Source organism: Canis lupus, chromosome 38, assembly GCF_048164855.1.
Source record: "Canis lupus baileyi chromosome 38, mCanLup2.hap1, whole genome shotgun sequence".
NCBI classification, from domain to species: Eukaryota; Metazoa; Chordata; class Mammalia; order Carnivora; family Canidae; genus Canis; species Canis lupus.
Genome location: NC_132875.1, coordinates 2924244 through 2943745, shown reverse-complemented (window position 1 = coordinate 2943745; position 19502 = coordinate 2924244). Strand labels below are relative to the sequence as shown.

Genomic DNA, 19502 nt, shown 5'->3' with positions numbered 1-19502 from the left:
GGTTTCCTCAGAAGCTCAGTGAGGGCACATTCTAACCCTCCCTTCCCAATGTCTCTGCCCTCCTTGGCATTTTGCCTTTGGCCTCATGCTGGCTGTCCTCAAAGTCTTAACAATAGCTGCTAGCCAAACTTGAGACATGATGAGTTTTTTTCACAACCAGTGGAAGAGAGACACCCTCTCTTCCAAATATGACACATAAAAGACATTCCTTTCTGCCAGATTGCATCTTTTGGACAGTGTCCCCTCATCCCTCACTCAGCCAATAAAAACCAAGAGAGTGCTGAACCGGATGACATGAGCTCCTGAATAAAACCGGCACTGTACTAAGAAGGAGGAAGATGGGTATTGGGTAGTGCTACCCCCTCATCGTGTGTTGTATTATACTTAAGTCAACTGAGTCATTGCAATTTTTTTAAGAGTTTATTTATTCATGAGAGACATAGACTGAGAGAGAGGGGCAGAGACACAGGCCCCATGCAGGACTCAATCCCGGATCCCAGGAGCATGACCTGAGCCAAAGGCAGGCACCCAACCACTGAGCCACCCAGGCATCCCAAGTCGTTGCAATTTTTGAGTTGTATAGAAGTCAGAGGTTACTATGGATTCAAGTTCAAGGAGCCCTTATTTCCTGTATATCTCAGCAATTGCACTGCAGTGCTGAGCTAAGAAAAATGCCATGAAGTACACTGTTTCTTTGCTGCTCTAATCTTACCCAAACTCTTGGGAGGGAGGGAGGGAGGGAGGGAGGGAAGGGTAATGTTAGTCTGGCTTTCTTCTTTCCTGTGAATACCAACCATCTCCCTTCTTCCTGTGATTGTTCTTGAATAAGATGAAAATTCTTTCCTTCCATTTTACAGCCTCCCACACGTGTCCACAGATACTCTCTACTTTAAAGATTTTGCTTTAGTCACCATGCCCTTAAAGGATCAGGAAATCCTCAAAAAAGTCACTAAAGTGACTGCCAAAGCTAGCTGTGGCAATATGGAAACATGGCTACAAACTCTTTGACACTCTCTCCATCAAGAAATGGATCTAGGGATCCCTGGGTGGCGCAGCGGTTTGGCGCCTGCCTTTGGCCCAGGGCGCGATCCGGGGGACCCTGGATCGAGTCCCACGTCGGGCTCCCGGTGCGTGGAGCCTGCTTCTCCCTCTGCCTGTGTCTCTGCCTCTCTCTCTCTGTGTGACTATCATAAATAAATAAAAAATTAAAAAAAAAAAAAAAAAGAAATGGATCTAAAAAAAAAAAAAAAAGAAAGAAATGGATCTACATCTCCTACTCTTGATTGAGGGTGAGCGCATAACTGTTCTTGTTGCCAAGTGAACTGGGGGACCCCAGCCCTGGAGCCTGTCCCAAAGATGTCACCAAAGGATCTTAGTCTCTTCAAAGAAAGAAATTTTTTTTTCTTTTTTTTCTTTTTTTTTTTTTTTTTTTTTAGTTATTCTAGAGAGACCAGAGAGGCAGAGACACAGGCAGAGGGAGAAGCAGGGTCCCTGCAGGGAGTCCAATTCGAAACATGATCCCAGGACCCAGGGATCACGACCTGAGCCAAAGGCAGGTGCTCAACCACTGAGCCACCCATGTGTCCCCAAAAGAAAGAATTAAAGGACAGACACCACCCAGTGAATAAGCAACGCAAGGGGGAAGTTGATTAAAGCGAAAAGTACATTCTCAAGATGTGAGAGCCTATGAGCTCAAAAAAAGAGCTGCTCACCACCACCACCCCACCCCCTGCAGTGAGTTTCTATATTTACTGACCGATGTCAACTAGGGAGTGGAATATTCATTAGTTAGAGCAGAGATGCAGGGGTTTGCACTTTTTCTTCCTTAGTTGGTCAGAGGTTCCCGTCATGGCATCCGCCATCTTGGGCCTGTCTGGTTTGATTCAGTTTCCAGTGGAGGGCTCTGGCTTTCCTGGTCAGGACTCACCCATTGCAGACCTCCAGGTCTCCTGTTAGCACCTAACTAACTGCCTACACTAACATTCTGACCAGTGAGTGGGCTGCAGTGGAAAGTGAAGCCTTTCATAATGGCCGCCAAGAAAGTTAAATGACCTGTAAATAACTTCAAGTCTTTCACTTAAGACAAAAAAAAATCTCCTTTTCTTTCCTGGATCCCCTCTAGTTTCCACGTGATTCTCCTTTCCTACTGTACCACTCAGGGCTCTTGGCCGTCAGTGTATCAGAATCTAGGTATTAAGGGAAGGAAAGGAATGTGCTGGATGGAAACTGGGTAGGGGCAGGTCAGCCTATTCCGCTGCTGTGATGACTGGGACCCAACCATCTGCTTCCCTTAGGAATGAATCTCCCTTATAAGTGGGTAGGTGTCACTTTTTCAGGATTCCACATTCCAGAAGAGACAAGTTGGCCAAGCCTAGATCACACGTCTGCGCCTTGGTTTCCTGCCTGAGTCAGCTCAGGCTGCTATAACAAAGTACCACAGGCTGGGTGGTTTCAACAACAGAATTTTATTTTCTCAGGGTTCTGGAGGCTCACGGTCTGAGATAAGGATGTTGTCAGGATTGTTTTTTTCCTGAGTCCTCACTCTTTGACTTATCGATGGCCATTTTCTCCTTGTTTCTTCACATGCTCGTCCCTCTGTGCAGGTCTGTGTCCCAATCTTCTCTTTTTATAGGGACACCAGCCATATTAGATTCGGGCACATCCTAATGACTTCATTTTAACTTAATAACCTTTCAAAAGTTATTACCTTTGAAAATACACCTCCAATACACCTCTAAATACAGTCACATTCTGAAGTCCTGGCGGTTAGAACTTCAACATATAAATTTGTAAGAGACACAGTTTAGGACATAACACTGGGCCGAGGCAGAGCAAAGGGGGTTCTGGCCCCCTTGGCTCATCACCACTTTCTATTTATTTTATTTATTTTATTTTTTTTTCACTTTCTATTTAGAAACCAGTCACCACTTTCTATTAAGACTACTCACAGTGGGGGTTTCCTCAAGGGAGAATGAGATGCTGATAAGAAGGGGGGGGGGCGCCTGGGTGGCTCAGTTGGTTAAGCATCTGCCTTCTGCCCCAGGAGTCCTGGGATCGGGCTCCCTGCTCAATGGAGCCCTTCCCCCTGCTCCTGTGCGTGAGCTCTCTCTCTCTCTCTCTCTCTCTCAAATAAATAAAGTATTTTAAAAAATTTTTTAAAAAAGAAGAAGAAGGGGAGGAGGTATGGGTCCTGGACAGCCCAGACATAGGTTCATGAAGCCTCCATAACGGAGATTCTTTGGAGTAGTCATTCATGAGAACACCTTTTTCCTTCTATTCAATCTTCAACCAACAGTTATCAAGTTTTTGTCCTCCAACCCCAGCCCCTGAAATTGTTCAGGCAAAAGTTATAAATAGTTCCCAGAAGGTCACACTGAAAGGACTTCTTGAACTTTCTACAGCACTTAATACTGTTGACTTCTGCCTCCTTGAAGGGCTCTGCTGCCTGGGCTTCCCTATTCTCTCTTCTCTAGGCCCTCCTATGTGATCTCCTGTGTCAGCTGTTCTTCCTTTCTGCACACTCGCACACTCGCACTATGGGAAAGTTGCCTCGTGCCACCCTTCTGTCATCACTTCCCCGCTTCTCCTGCCTCTCCTCCCATCTCCTCTATTCCTTCCCCTCACTGGAGCTCCCCTTTCTTCTCACTCAACACTCTGATAGAGAGCTGTTACCCACACTACATCTTAACCTAGGCTCTCTAGATGAACTTCAAGGAATTTCTTAAATCCTAGAGAAATTTTTGTGTATATTTACTTGCATTTTTTTCATAGGAAAAGGACTTAAGCTTTTATCAACAGTGTAGAGCACCCTATTGATACCTCCTAAATCTTGTCTTTGTCCGGACCTGCCTTCTGAGTTTCAGGGCTATATGCCCAACCACCTACTTAGAATCTCCACCTAAAATCATAACTACCTCGAGCTTGATAATGTCAAAAGCTGAGACCATTATCACCACCCTCCCCAAAGCCTGATCCTCTTCCTCTATTTCTCATGTCCATGAAATGTACCACCATCCTCCTCATCACCCAGACCAAAGAGCTGAGCATCGCCCAGATCCCTCCTTCTCTCTTACCCCTCACAGCCAATCACTCATCCAAAGCATGTGCGATCTAACTTCGTCACATCTCTTAGATGCTTCCATTGCATTTCCACTTCTTTAACAGAGAATCTTCTCTCGGCCAGACTGTGATAATAACTTCCCAACTTTTCCCTCCATGTCCATTTATTGGACATGCTATCAGGGTAATTTTTATAAAATGTAAAACTGATCATGTCATTCCCCAGCTTAAAACGTTGAGGTCGGTTTTACATTTTATAGAAATTATTCTGAAAGCAATCTAAGAAGGTACAGACTGTTCACCATGACGTACAAAGTCCTCCGTGATCACTCCATAAACATTGAGTGCTGAGTCTGTTTTAGTCACTGGGCTAAATGCTGGGGATACAATGTGAACCAGAGGAACAGCTTCCCTGCCCTCAAAGACCTTACTGTTCACAAATATGAATATGACTAAGCAGGAGCACGAGCTCTTAAAGGATCATGGGGTTGAGAGTGTCACAACTTCATTCGGATCACCAGGGAAGGCCTTCACCTCCCATCTTGCACTTCTAATAGAAACCAGTAGATATGTTTCCAGATATGGAACCAATAACTTTAAATGCATTACTTCATTTAAGCTTCACGACGACACCTTGGAGGTTAGTGCTCATATTTTAGCCCCATTTTACAGATGAGAAGACTGAGGCCTAGAAGGGGTAAGTAAGAGGTGCAGTTGAGATTCCAACCCAGACTTAGCCCAAACCCAGGGCCCTTAACCCTTGAGCTGGTGCTTCTCCTTCACGGAGCTACCCCCAGCTCTGCAAACATGCCAGCCTATTTCACTCCATCTTGGCTCATGATTCTCTGCCCGAAAGCCCTCTTTATCTAGAAAACTTCCTGCTGAATAGACAATTATCTTTTGTGATCCAAGTGTTCTCGCTTCCACGTGGACCCCTCCCACAGATGCCACAGACGCTCTCCTGGTGCATCCGCAGAATTTTGCAAATACTCTCACGGTCCCGGTCCCGACAGCAGGCACTTCAGGTGCTTATCTGACGGTCTCCCGCTTTCCTAGGGATGAGAGCTGACAGGCCTGGTGATCTCAGAACCTTGCACTGTGGCTGCTATTTCAATGTCCAAGGGAGGGGATCCCTGGGTGGCACAGCGGTTTGGCGCCTGCCTTTGGCCCAGGGCGCGATCCTGGGGACCCGGAATCGAATCCCACATCAGGCACCCGGTGCATGGAGCCTGCTTCTCCCTCTGCCTATGTCTCTGCCTCTTTCTCTGCCTCTCTCTCTCTCTCTCTCTCTCTCTGTGACTATTTCTATCATTAAAAAAAGAAAAGAAAAAGAAATTCAATGTCCAAGGGAAAGTATGGGGAGACAAGCAAGAGGGGAGAGGGGAAAGAGAACAATGAAAGGACAAAAGAAAAGGCAGGCATGGAGACAAACACGGCATGAGATATCCCAACACCACTGACCCTCAAAAACTGTGCCTTTGCGGTGCTTGGGTGGCTCAGTGGTTGAGCATCTGCCTTAGGCTCAGGGCATGATCCCAGGGTCCCGAGATCGAGTCCTGCATTGGGCTCCCCGGAGAAGCTTGCTTCTCCCTTTGCCTGTGTCTCTGCCTCTCTCTGTGTCTCTCATGAATAAATAAATAACATCCTAAAAAAAAAAAAAAACCAACTGTGCCTTTTCCCTTCCCCATACAATTAGCCCTTCCAACCCCGTGCTCACGCTGAGGCTGGCTCAGTAAGCACTTCATGCACACCTGTGGAAGGCTCCTCAGGCTGCGGTCCTCCCTCCTTCCTACGAAGTCCATGCCCTGCAGCTCCTCCCTCCACAGGAAGACCACAGACAGAAGTGGCAGGAGAAGCCCAGAGCAGGGAGGGCAGCCTTGAGCCTGCCACAGCCCTGAGGGCACCCTGTGGTGAGGTGTCTTTCCCAGAGAAGCCCCTAAAGTGCCATAGCCTGGGGCTTTACATTTTCAGATCCAGGTCTGGATTTTGCAAGGTGTAAATGGATCCCTTGAGAGGGAGCCCTAGAATGGCTGCCTGGTTCCTGTCCCTCGTGATTCTAACCATCCTAACGGACTTCTTTTTTTTTTCTTTCTTTTTTTTTTTTTTCCTAACGGACTTCTAAGACTTCTAATCCCAGGGCCTGTAGGGGAGATGCTGCTAAGTGGGGAAGGGGAGGATACACATCCCTGCCGTGTGTTGGGGGGATGCGGCTAGGGAGAGTAGAACAGGGTAGCAATCTTAAGACTTCCTGGCCACTGCACTTCCACCTTTTCCAATAAGGCACCCCGGAGCCAGGGCTACAGGCTCACAGACCAGCCCAGGCCAGTGGGTCTCCGAGGGGCTGAGCTCACCTGGCTACTGTCACTGCTCAGCCCTGGTGATGGTGGGTTGAAGCTAAAGAGCTCCTGTCCTCTCCTGCCCGCTGTCCTTCCCTCTGCGCCTCCTTCTCTGCCTTCCCTTCAACCAATTAGTGACTTCCTCCCTCCCAGGGCCCCATTTCTCACCCCTGCCCCTCGCCTGGGCTTCTCTTAACAGAAGGTGTGAATCTCATGGTCAAATTCATGCTAAGAAGTGCGTCATAGACCTCAACACACATGCATTTTCAATTCTTGAAAAATAAGCTGGTGGAGACAACACTGCAGGGAGGGACCCTTCCTCAGGGTCTGAAGATTTAAATGAATACAGGCAGGTAGGTCCAGGTGGATGGAGCCGGGTCTGGGCCAGGCAGGAGAGTTCTGGAGGAAAACAAGAGACCTCTTCAGGGAATGCCCTTCTCCTTGGGTCTCATCCCCAGGGTTGTGATATCTTCTTGTTCTTGGCACTGAGTGGATCCAAACCCGCCAGGTAGGGAAACTTATTTTGAGACTGATCAGATTTATCCATGTCACTAGATGCTTGCCTGTAGTCTCCTGTGGACCCGAGGGTGCTCATCCACCTCAGCTTCTCTTTCCGGCTTTTTTCCTCCCCTTCCTGCCCCATCCTGGGGCTCACTTGTCAGAATTCAGATTCAGAAATCAGATGACTTTCCAGGAAAAGGAACCTAAAGAATAATGAGCTAGGGGGTGGGGGAAAAGACTCTTTACTTCCTCTCTTCTAGTTAGCTGCATCCCTTCAGAGCTCGGCATATCTGCAGTGACTTGCTGACCCTAATGTGACAGCATGTGGCAGCTGGTGTCCTCAACGGCCCTGCTACTTCTAGGTAAGTCAGAGTCACTTTGGCTGAGACAGAAGCTCCAGATGCCCTGGGTCCGGTGGAGCCCACTTTTCAGACCAGGGAGGGCCCCCAACCAAGGAATAGGACTCCTTGCTGTGCGGAGAACACTCAATTTAGCTCCCGGGACAAGCCATTTGGAGGCTAGAGATGAGAATGCCAGCCCGATTTGGGCATAACCAGGAGGCCGAGGGGGACTACGAGGTCGCTGTTACCTTGCCCTGCTGGGTTCAGTTTCCCTATCTGTAAGGTGAAGGCTATGGACCGGATGGGTGAGCCCGTCCATTCTGTCTCTTCCATTCTGACATTCCAGGGTTCCCCTCTAAGACTTTTCATTTCTGCCCTTTTGGGGGAACTTGGGTTGAGGTTGTGTCTATGGCTTGATTCAAGGCAATTCAGCCCGCACCCTTGTTTTGGGAGTGGGGACTAAGGAGGAAGTGGTGTTGGGAAGAGGGCAGGAGGTGCACACCCTGGAGACTAGAGCGCAAGCCGCCATGGAGACCTTGATTCTTGGCACTAGGACTGCCGGAGCAGGGGTGGGCCGGGAATTACGCCCATGCCACACGAGGGCTGCCCTGATCTCCTCTTCTGCTCAGTATTTGTTTCCCTCTTTTGTCTTGCAGTTTCTGCTGGCACACAAGCTGGTGAGTTGGCTTTGTGGTCTTGGTTGGATGGAGGGAGGCATATGGTGTTTAACAGCCGGGTGCTGGGAAATGCGTGCTGCATGGGAAATTGCTGGTATGGGGTTGTCAGAGGCACTTCCCCATCACGGTTGGGCTTGGCCTTAGGTTTCTCAGGCTAATTTTCCTCAAGATAATGAAAGGCCAGAAATGGGGCTAAGTGCCTTGAAGCCAAGGTGCTCTAAGTCTGAGTCACAGACCAAGGCCGAGTCACCAACTATGGGTTTGCAATGGGCTCGCTCTGGCTCTGAGCCTCCCTGGAAAGGCCAGTGTAGGGCCTACTCACCTCTCTGCCCTAATCAACCTTCTCTTGGCTCCTCAGCAGATGTCCCAAAGGCTGTGGTGGTTCTGGAACCCAAATGGAACAGGGTACTCACAATGGACAGTGTGACTCTGAAATGCCAGGGGGACCATCTCCTTAGAGACAACTACACGTGGCTGCACAATGGGAGACCCATCTCAAATCAGATATCCACCTACATCATCAAAAATGCCAGCATTAAAAACAGTGGAGAGTACAGGTGCCAGACAGACCAATCCAAACTCAGTGACCCGGTGCAGCTAGAAGTCCACACTGGTGAGTGGGTGAAGGGGAAGAAGGGAATCAGGAAAACGGTAAAAGGGGAGGCCCCAAAAGACTTGGGAAGAGCAAAGTCTTGGGGGCTAAAATTGAGATGAGATGACCTGTGGCCCCCCCTGAATTATATCAGAGGGAGGCCTGAGGCAAAATGTAAAACCTGGTGCGTAATAGATACGGGACTCTGCAGGGCACAGTCTCTGCAGTCACCATCCACAAAGAATGCACCCAAGAGGGGCACCTGTGTGGCTCAGTGGTTAGGCGTCTGCCTTCAGCTCAGGTCATGACCCCAGGGTCCTGGGATCGAGTCCTGCGTTGGGCTCCCCACAGGGAGCCTGCTTCTCCCTCTGCCTGTGTCTCTGCCTCTCTCTCTGTGTCTCTCATGAATAGATAAAATTAAAAAAAAAAAAAAAAAAAAAAAGAATGTCCCCAGTAGCATGGAGTCACCTGAAGGTCAGGGCTTGACATTAGTGCTCAATAATATTTACTGAATAAATTAATGAATCTGTTTTTATGACCTCAATCTCCTCCTGACTCTCAGATGCACAATGCCCTAAGCGATCCTCCAAACCATTCCTAACAGCCTAGGGTCATATCCACCGCCCTCTCCCCATCTGCCACACGCAAACTTATGCTTCGGCATAAATCTCCTAGTAGAGTTAGAGACACGTCCGTCCAGCCTACCAGTGATCATGGAATGAAAGTCTCTAGTGTTGTTTGCAGAATCTAAGCATCAGAAGCAGGTGAGGGTAGGATTTCAGAGGCAAAGATCTGTTCTACAGGTAATCCTAGAATCACACCCCCTAGCCCAGTCCCTGCAGGCGCACCTCACAGCTACTTCCATGGCTGTCTCAGTTGCACGATGTGCATGGGTAGAAAGAGCCTGGAGGGGAAGGAGGGCCTAACGGAGGTGGATTTGCAAAAAGTTTCAGGGAACTGGGCCCCCCACCTGTGGCTCCTTAGCCTCTGACTGCCCCGTAGCTGCCACGGGCTTCATGCCACGGAGTTACACAGGGAGGAATGTCTGTTCTCTTCCTGGGTGAGACATGGCTACCTTAGACCAAATGAAAGGGGGAATTACCAACAAGAAGCAATAGAAAAATCAAGTCTGAGACTTATTAGCTGGTCTTGAAGTTCGATCTAAAAACCGACTTTAGAAGTAAAGGAGGACCGTACTACGGGCCCACAACCGTGACTGCAGGCATCAACTCACCAGGAGAAACTCTTGATCGGCTTTCAAAACTCATTTCGCTTATCTCCTCCTCTGAGGAGTCCTCTTTACTTTTGGGGGGACAGAATCTCTTTATTCCATTCTCTTTGGCCCTCTAGGCCTTTGTTCTTAGCCTGTTGTAGCACACTGTGTTGGAACTATTCTGAGTTTGTGTTTTTCTGTGTTGAGTCTACAGAGTCTTTGAGGTTACGCGTCATGGGTCTTTGTCATCGGGTAGCCCCAGGGGGCCCAACACCTGGTACACAGTGGTGCTCAACCACACCTGTGTTGAATGGATGTGCTTATGGACATTCGATAAGTCCATGACAGGACAGATTGGAGCAAAAGTGTTCCCCCGAAGGCCACCAGACTATATATGTATTCTTTTTGTTTTTGTTTTTTTTTAAGATTTTATTTATTTATTCATGAGAGACAGAGAGAGAGAGAGAGAGAGAGAGAGAGAGGCAGAGGGAGAAGCAGACTCTGTGCAGAGATCCCGATGCAGGCCTCAATCCCAGGACCCCGGGATCACGACCTGAGCCACCCAGGTGCCCTTCTGCCTTTCCTTTAACGGAGCAAATCATCATTTTCTTTTTTTTTGTAAAGATTTAATTAATTGATTGTGTGAGGAGGGGAAGAGGGAGAAGGAGAGAGAGAATCTCCAACAGACTCTGTGCTGAGCATGGAGCAGGATGTGGGGCTCTATCCCACGACCCTGGGGGCCTGACCTGAGCCGGATCCACGAGTTAGACCCTCAACCACCTGAGCCGCCCAGGTGCCCCACAAATCATCATTTTCAAATACAAGTTTTAGTCTTTGACCTAGAACTCACCTGTTATAGCAAATCCAAGTGCAGTCCTAAGGACCCTGCAGGTGGCTTCCCACCTACCTCTTCACTTAGTCCCTCTGCTCTAACGTTACAGTTTGATTGGTGTGGCTCTCTTCCCCATCGGACAAAATGTCTTGGTGTGATTTGGGTTCTTTACGGGGATGGCGCCCAGTCTGGCTCTCCATGACGCCCCAGGATCTGGGTGGTGAGTGTCCTCGTCACAAGATCTTTGCTCTGAAGCCTCCTGGGCCTGTGGTCTCTGTGTCTTTCAGGCTGGCTCTTGCTCCAGGTCCCTCGGTTGGTGTTCCAGGAGGGGGAGCTCATTCAACTGAAGTGCCATAGCTGGAAGAACACGCCCGTACGGAACGTTCAGTATTTTCAGAATGGAAGAGGCAAGAAGTTTTTTTACAATAATTCTGAGTACCACATTCCAGCAGCAACAAGTGAACACAATGGCTCCTACTTCTGCAGGGGGATTATCGGGAAGAAAAACGAGTCTTCGGAGGCTGTGAACATCATCATTCAAGGTGAGAGCTGTGCAGCCCTAGAGCTTCCAGAACCCTGTGTGTATGGGGTCTGCATTCACAATGTGAAGATGAATGGAGAGATTCTTGACTATTCCATGGGCTTCTTTATGAGGGGTTCTAGGGGTGTCATTCACTCTGCCATGTGGCAGCACAAACAGAAGCCACATGTCCTGCCCCATAAAAATACGCTTGTCCTGCCCTTCCCCAGTCAGACCATGGCCACAATGTTATGTGTCCCTCCAGTGCTGGCCATCCTCCCCTGCCCTCCAACCTGGTGGGAGCCCCTCACTTCCACACAGGGAGGGCCTAGAAACCTGGTCTGGCTCTGCTGCTCGTCCATCATGTGACAGTGGGTAAACCACATAGCCTCTCTGACTTTCAAGTTCCCCCTTGGTAACAAAGACAAGTTGACATTTATTGGGCACCTTTCAAAGAAACCAAGTGCTTCTTTCCATGAACCGGGTTGGACGATCCAGCCACCCCTCACAACGTTATGAGACAGGTACTTTGGGGTCTACCTTGGATGAAGTAACTGAGGGAAAGGGAATGGGGAGCATTAATTTGTCTCTCAGATCACACCAAAGATCCAAAGCCTGTATATTTAACCACTAGATAAAATGGAAAAATTGGGCAGACACCACGTTTTTGCCGTAACCACTGTCATTGTGCTCATCCCTCTGCTTCTTCCATTAGGTTCTTCGCTTCCATCAACCTCACTACTCCTTTCACACTGGCCCCAAATCCCTTTCTCCCTGGTGATGGCACTCCTATTTGCAGTGGACACTGGGCTGTATTTTGCTGTGCAGAGAGACCTTCGAAGCTCAATGGGGAACCTGAAAAACAGCAAAGTCATATGGAGCCAGGGCTCTTAGGACAAAGGGTGGGTCCTGAAAGCAACCCCTCTGGACCTCTCTCTGGATCCACAACCCCATCACCTCCAACAGGCAGCTCTGGGAGCCACAGGAAAACTATACCTCAGTGTCTAGGTTGAGGGTCCTCCACTCAACTCCATTTTCTCTTGGTCTCTGCTGGAAAGAAAGAGTCCGTGATCTTCAAGTGCCAAATGCACCCCCCAATGAGTAGCCACATTGCTCAGAATTGAAATCTCGGAGCTACCTGGATACTTTGTCCGCTCAGCCATTCTATCACAGAGAAGCAACTGGGTGGTGACCCAACATCTGAACTTGTTCTTAAAGAACGGGATAAGTGGATAAGAGAATTATAGCCGAGGGCCAGCTGGGTAGTAGTCTCCCTCTGTTGCTGCAGGGCTGGTTGCCTTTGAGGCACGCTAAAACCACTTCCAGACAGATTGTGGGGGCTGTGGAGGGTCTAGGGAGACCCTCATGTTCTAGGGAGACAGCAGAACCAGTCAAGGGGGTGGCTGAGAAAGAGCAAGGCAGCCGGACCAAGGAAGACCCCTGCCTGGGCTGTCTTCCTAGAACATGAGCGGTGGTGTAGGTAACAGAACAATCACGGGTAATTCGAGTTGATTTTTGCAGGGAGCCCCTTTTAGAACCTGGACTGTGTGTGAGTATATAATGATGAATTGTCTTGATGTCATGAGTAGAAAATGCTCCTGGAAGGGGGTTGGAGGTTGGAGCGTCTTGGGAAAGAAAGCGCAGAACAAACCCTGTGTCCATAGGATGAAGAGCAGCATTGCTTTCCCAGATTAAGCTCGTGAACAGAGATATCTCTGGGTCTGAACTGAAAAAGAATGACACCAAAGAGTCAACAATAACTACTCGGGAGGCCATGGGCAGGAGGTGAGGACATTAGTTGGCCAGCATAGTAAAAATTAGAGAGAGAGCAGGTGCGGAGACTATCAGACCAGCTTTCTGCTTTAGTATCTAATTCAGGCAAAGCTTTGCTCACATCATTCACCAAACAAGGTTGGATAAGCGATACTAAATGCACTCAACCCTGCTGAGTTAAACTATGGAGACTTAAAATCCCTTGGCCTTTCAGTGGCAGTGGAGTGAGGGTGGGGTCATGCGAGTTGCTTGTGGAAGAAAGCTTAGCTGTCTCTTTCTGTATTAGAAGCTTTAAACAGAACACTTCTCGATTCCAATAAAGCCTTGAACAAGGTCTTGCATGCTGCTCTCTGAAGATGGAAAAAGCGGGGCAATGAGGCCTGAATGATAAGACCCATTTTTCCTCCTGTCGTCCAAAATTCTACCAGGGATGAGTTTGGGTTCCGAAATCCTGTCTGCACAGCTCACGGAAATCAAGCAGTTGCAGATTCACCAGTCTTGCTGGGGCACCTGGGTGAAGGGGATTTTTATAGGTGGAGTGGGATGGGAGGGTGGGTGGCAGCTAGAGGTAGGTCCGAGCAGGTGGTGGGCAGGAGAAGGCGCCCGGAGAAAGGAGATGGGGGCCTGGACAGAGGTATAGGGTCAACCTCATGGGGTTGGATATGGGCTACAGGCCAACAGGGTTCAAGCTTGATGTCTGAATTATTATATGAGATTCAGACATGAGGCAAGTGCATCAGGAAAGCCCAGACTTTCAACTCACACCTGTCTAGTACGTAGGGTAGGAAGAGCTTGGGTTTAGGTGCTGAAGGTGGAGAGATGAACAACACGAGGTCATCCCCTGGAGGAGCTTTCACTGGAGGGAGAAAGGCCCAGAGGAGAGAGCAAAGAACAGGCTGCAGAGGAGAGACTCGGTTCCGTGGGGGCGAAGGATGAGTAGGGGTTGGTTTGCCAGGCAGAGGGGACAGACACTGAAGGCCTGTGGGCAAAGGTTCAAGGCCAGAGCAGGGCTCCAGGATGTAGGTCAGCTGGTCCCCGAGTAAGGAGCGGGGGAGGGAGAGGAGCGCCCAGGCCCGAGCAGCAAAGGCCTGCCCCCAAGCTAGGGGAGCGCAGCCTGCGGCCACCGGGGCCCTGGGAGCAGAGTTGGCCTTTTAGGAAGCTCTCGGGCAGCTAGAGACTCGCACCAGGAAGGGAGGGGGGCCTGGAAAGCTGGGTGGCTGCCGCAGGAGCGCAAGGGGGAAGGAGCGGGGAAGGAGCAGGGGCGCGGCTGGAGGGGAAGGTGCTGCTGCTGCGGGGACACTCCGAAGGGAGCCCGCCCCCGGTCACCGCTGGGGCCCAGGTTCCGGACACGCCTGCCCGAGGAGTGAGGAAATGCAAAGCACAAAACGAACTCACCGGCTTATCAGTTCTTGCTTCCTCCCGACCGCAAACTTTTAAAAAAGTTGCGCGGGGCGGCGGGCCGGCTCTCGAGGAGCCTAAGGCGCGTCCCGGCAGCCGGGCTCGTGCAGAGCAACCCCTGCCCGGACACCCAGGCCGGGCTGCGTGAGAACCCAGGGCCTCTGCGGCTTCCGCGCAGGAGCCACGCGCTCAAAAACGCTCGCGCCCCGTCCCTGGGTGGGCTCGAACCACCAACCTTTCGGTTAACAGCCGAACGCGCTAACCGATTGCGCCACAGAGACAGGCGAGGCTTGGCGCCTCTGCCAAGTCAGTTCACCGCAGAAAACGTTCGTGCTGCTTTCCCGGCGCCCCCAAATCCGGGCTGGGGCTGGAGGGGGGCCCGGCAGGGCGGTCCCCGGGAGAGGAGGGCCTCCCCGCCGCCGAGCGCTGGCACCTGCGAGCACTCCCCACCGCCCCCGGGCTGGCACCTGCTGGGACCCCCCCCCCCGGGACCTCTCGGGCCCCCCCTTCCCCTGGGCTCACCTGCTGGGATCCCCTACTCTGGCACCTCTCGGCCCCCCCCTTCCCCTGGGCGCACCTGCTGGGATCCCCTACTCTGGCACCTCTCAGCCCTCCCTCCTCCCCGGGGGCCACCTGCTGGGATTCCCCCCCCCCCCCCGGGACCTCTCGGCCCCCCTTCTTCCCCTAGGCGGCACCTGCTGGGACCCCCCCTCTGGCACCTCTTGGCACCCCGTCCTCCCCCGGGGGACACCTGCTCGGACCGGCCGGGCCTCAGCGTCTACCCAGACTGGGCAGAGCGGCCCGAGCAGCGGGGGTCTCCGGGGGAGCCAATACCGAGGCTCTCGGGGGGGGGGGGGGGGGCTCGCGAGTTCACTTGGTTTTGCTCCGGGAAGTAGAACAAACCTTTTTTTTTTTTTTTTTTTTTCTGATCTAGACGATCAGGGGTCAGCTGAAGCAATGGAACCTCACGGACCAAGACTAATCTCCAAGCCCAGCTGTTGGGAACGTGTATTAGGCCCGCGGCCAGGACGCAGAGTCTATAAACGCCCGAGACTTAGAGACGTTCACACTGCAGTATCCGGATCCTCTGGGCGCGGAGACCTCGCATCCAGAGCCGGCAGCCCAGGGATCCCGGTCAGGGGCTCAGGGCCCGGCCGGCCTCCTCTCCTGCCTGGGGGGAAGCTCCTCTGGGCTCCCTGCGGCCCCCGAGCCCCCCGCCTCCGCCGCAGGCACACCCATCCCCTGCACCACGGCCCTCTGCGGCGAGGCACCCACAGTGTGTGGCCGGGCGTGGCACCCTCCTCAGCCTCCACCCAGAACCTCCTCTTCCTTCTACACCACCGCGCTCCACCCCGTGGGTTCCAGTTTAGGGGCAGGTCAAAGTTTCCAGTGATGTTGGGTGAACTGAGAGGACACACGGTAGATAGAGGTGTGTGCGCACAGATTATGTGTGTGTGTGTATCTCACAAGCTTGCCCAATGATCTCTACCTGGAGAGCACCTTTCTTTTACACTTTAAAAGTTTGTTTTTTAATGTTCTTTATAAAATTATGGTGAGGATAGGCGAGAGTTGGGGCTGTGGTTGTTCCATAAATTTCCTGACTTGGCAAAATAAAAAGTTGGCAACTCTATATTAGTCACTGACATTGTAAGGGAAATCTTATTCATCTGCAAAGTCCAAGTTTGGGAACCTCAATTCTCGTCTTCACCTCTTTTACTGGATTGGCAGCAGGAATTAAAAATTAGTTTCCAGTTTATACTTAATATGCATACATTTCCTGTGCTTCACTTTGCATGTACACATGACAGCAATCCAAAAGAAGGGAAAAAAAAAACAGGCATGAAAAAGAAAGTACAAAATGGGATGGTGAGGGATGCCTAGGTGGCTCAGCGGTTGAGCGTCTGCCTTTGGCTCCGAGCGTGATTTCCTGGGGTCCGAGATCAAGGCCCACATCAGGCTCCCTTTCCCCTCTGCCTGTATCTCTGCCTGTCTCTCTCTGTATCTCTCATGAATAAATAAATAAATAGAATATTTAAAAAATGGGATGGTGAAATAAATCCAAATATATCAGTAGTCACAATATATAGAAATGGAGAAAATTTGCCAGTTAAAGTGCATTTTTAAAAAATACATTTTATCCTGTTTTAGAAAAGTGACATGAAAACATTAAAAAAAAAAAAGATTGAATGGAAAAGAATGGAAAAAGATATGCAGGAATAGTCCAACAAAAAGAAAGTTGGCATTAATATCAGACAAAACAAAATTTAAATAATAATGCATCATGAAGGATGGAGATGGTCACCAGATAATAATAAAAGATTAAACTCGTGATGAATATATAATTCTAAAAACATAGTTTCTAATAAAATAGTATTAAGATATCAAAGCAAGAATTATTAGACTTACAAGGGAAAATTAACAAATGCATTTACAGTGAATCCTCAAATTCTATGGTAAGAGAATTCAACATATTACTTTCAGCGTTCAATAGATCATTCATTAGAGAAAAAAATTAAGCATATGAACACAATAAGACTGGTTTAATAAATATTGAGAACTCTGCAACCAATAATTTTTGGTTGTACATTCTTCTCAAATGCATATGGAACATTCACAAGAATTGACTTTATATGAGCCCATAAAACAAGTCCTAACGTATGTTACAGAATTGGCACCATATAGAACACATTCTTTGAACATGATGCAATTTAACTCAGAAATCAATTACAAAAAATATCTTTTAAAACCCTCCGTGTGGAAATTTTAAAATCCATGCTTCTTAAATACTTCATGGATCAAAGAGAATGGAAATTGAAAAATACTTGGATTGAATAGTAATAAAAATATAACATACCCAAATTGTTGTTCAGGGTTTTACATGTGCACAGGGAAAAGGAACACTATACCAACCTTCCGTGTTTAGCATATGTATTAAACAGTATTTTTCTGTTAAATAAATCTGTTAGAAAATAAAAAGACAGAAAACTTTTGGAATGCAATTAATCCTGTTACAATGAAGGAAATGCACAGGTGGTAGCATTGTGATTGGTCAGGCCCATATCAATTAACTGCCCCTCAGAAAGAATCATCTTCTGGGGTCTGCTTTGGCTCTCCCTAGACACCCCAGAGAGCCAGTCCCCACAGCACTGCTGGCCGAACTCTAGGGAACCCTACCGGGGCACTGACGGGAGGCCACTCAATGCCTCCCAACCTGCAGGTCCGAGGTAGGCCAACCTGCTGCAGACCCTGGTTATCGAGCCCTGCCACCTGAACCCTGGTCCAGTTAACAAGAGCCCAGTGTCAGTTTGGCTCCCCAAGACTGTGGCTGCCCACTACCACTCAGTTTTACTCTGCAGCGTCCCTTGCTGGTGGCCACGTGTGGGAACCGAAGCCTTCACCCAACCTTGGTGCCAAGAGTCAGGAGATAACAGAGAGCAGGCAGGCAGTCATGGGTCACAGTGGGAGCATCACCAAGTGTTGTGGTCTCTGCTGGCCCTGCTGCCGTCCTGTGGTAGGATGGAGGCTGTCAGGCAGACGAGCATAGGGGAAATGTGGGGCTGATGGGAGACTGGGGGGCAGGCGCCTTCCTTCCCCATCCGTATTGTATTTTACCTTCAGTTCATGGGACAGGTTGTCTTTTTTTAAACCCCAAACATCCTCCATATAATTGTTTTGGTAATACAAAGGATAATTAAAGCTAATTCATTCATTCATGCCACCATTCTAAACATTTACTGTCTCATTTGAGAATTATAATTATCATCATTATCTCCTTTTACATATTGGGAAACAGAGGCAGAGAGCCAGGCTGCAAACACAGGCAGCACAGCAGACTCCCGCCTCACAACCATATTATGTCGGCTCAGCCAGCCTGGATGGCTGTGGTCAACCTATTATACATATCATTCCAATAAATGATTATTGTGTAATAGAGAAAACCGATGTATAAAACCCTCAGACAGTATTTTTCTTAATTTTATGTATATATTTATGTGTGTGTGTGTGTGTATCTAAATTGTAAGTGGTGGTGCAGGAGAGGGAGAGAGAGAATCCCAAGCAGACTCCCTGATGAGCTCAGCGCCCCATGGGGGGCTCCATCCCATGACCCCGAGATCAGCACTGAGTAGAAATCAAGAGTCAGACACTCACGTGACTGAACTACCCAGGTGCCCCACAGACAATATTTTTTAAAGGCTAGGAAAAAAATGTATTAGAGTTGTTGTTAGTTCAACAGAAGATAGCAAAGGATTCAGTATCATTAATGCCTGGCTTTTCCTAATTTTAGGAAAAAATTCTCAGCTTACTCAGACGAGTCACCTAATGACTATCAACTTGGAAAGAAATTGCAGAAAGTTGATGCAGTTCCCCCATGTTAAACCAGGGCTCAGGAGGAGGCATCCTTTAGCTAGTGACAGCCATATCAAACAGAACCAACAATTATTAAAAGTCAAATATTTTGGAGATGATTTGAAAGATTGACATAGTATTTGCACTACAACTTACATTACCTGGAAATCAGTTTTCTGAGATACATAAACACACATATCTATCTATATATTTATAGTTAAGGACTAATGGGGAATAGTGGAAGTATATAATCCTGCAACTGTTTAAAATCTTCTGAATACCTTTCACGGCTATGTGTCTCAACATAAAGGAATCCCATAAAAATGATATTTAGTAAAAAAAAAAAAAAAAGGAAAGCTAGTTGCAAAAGAATATGTATTGTCTGATACCAGTTACATAAACTTTAAAAGCGTGAAAATCCAAATAATATATATTTATTTGATAACACATACGCATGTATTAAAACTATTACAAAAGCCAAAGAAATAAAATATGAATATAAAATCTAACCATATAAAATCCAGAATAAGGGTTGCTTAGAAAGAGATGCCAGATCTAGATAGATTACTTAGATTGCTTCTCGTTCAAGCATGAGCACAGTACGGTTCTTAATCGCAAACAACAGAATCTACTCTTGCTTATTTAAATACAAAAGGATTTTTTGAGGGGCACAAATAATTTACCCAGTGTTGGGAAGACTGAAGAAACAAGACTCGAGGCTGACTTCCAGGAATAACTCCCCAAACTCTTCTGTTCTCTTTGTTCTGCTCCAGGACAAAGTTGCATTGGCCACTATTACACCTCCCAAATTGTATCTCTGTTTCTCTCCCATGTGATTGCAGCTACAAATCAAAATCTCAGGGAAGCACATCTGGTTAGTGAAACATAATCATAAACCAGAACCCCAGCGGCA

The 19502-nt window shown here is 48.6% G+C and overlaps 1 protein-coding gene, 1 non-coding gene and 1 pseudogene across 7 annotated transcripts; 1 reads left to right on the top strand and 2 right to left on the bottom strand.

The window, feature by feature from the left end:
- Positions 1-8611, bottom strand: part of LOC140626908 (glyceraldehyde-3-phosphate dehydrogenase-like) — a 41869-nt pseudogene extending 33258 nt beyond the window's left edge.
- Positions 6604-16110, top strand: LOC140626907 (low affinity immunoglobulin gamma Fc region receptor III-A). Of its 6 annotated transcripts, none has more exons than XM_072814780.1 (6): positions 6604-6748; positions 7157-7258; positions 7894-7914; positions 8273-8527; positions 10839-11093; positions 15177-16110. In XM_072814780.1, the coding sequence occupies exons 2-6, from the start codon at positions 7219-7221 to the stop codon at positions 15722-15724; spliced, it is 1119 nt and encodes a 372-aa protein (XP_072670881.1). In that variant the 5' UTR covers positions 6604-6748; positions 7157-7218; the 3' UTR covers positions 15725-16110. The 6 variants fall into 6 exon arrangements, with proteins under 6 accessions (XP_072670881.1, XP_072670883.1, XP_072670882.1 ...); XM_072814782.1 differs by having other exon boundaries at positions 6605-6748; positions 8276-8527; XM_072814781.1 differs by lacking the exon at positions 6604-6748 and having other exon boundaries at positions 7078-7258; positions 8276-8527.
- On the bottom strand, positions 14450-14523 carry TRNAN-GUU (transfer RNA asparagine (anticodon GUU)). The gene has a single exon. It is a non-coding gene; the product is annotated as a tRNA-Asn (tRNA).
- Positions 16111-19502: the final 3392 nt, after the last annotated feature.

What these genes read in the sequence shown, in the direction of transcription:
- LOC140626907 (XM_072814780.1), top strand. Translation starts at nt 7,219, where the DNA reads ATGTGGCAGCTGGTGTCCTCAACGGCCCTGCTACTTCTAG. An exon ending in AACGGCCCTGCTACTTCTAG is followed by an intron (nt 7,259 to 7,893) that starts GTAAGTCAGAGT and finishes TTTGTCTTGCAG; the next exon opens with TTTCTGCTGGCACACAAGCT. An exon ending in TTCTGCTGGCACACAAGCTG is followed by an intron (nt 7,915 to 8,272) that starts GTGAGTTGGCTT and finishes TTGGCTCCTCAG; the next exon opens with CAGATGTCCCAAAGGCTGTG.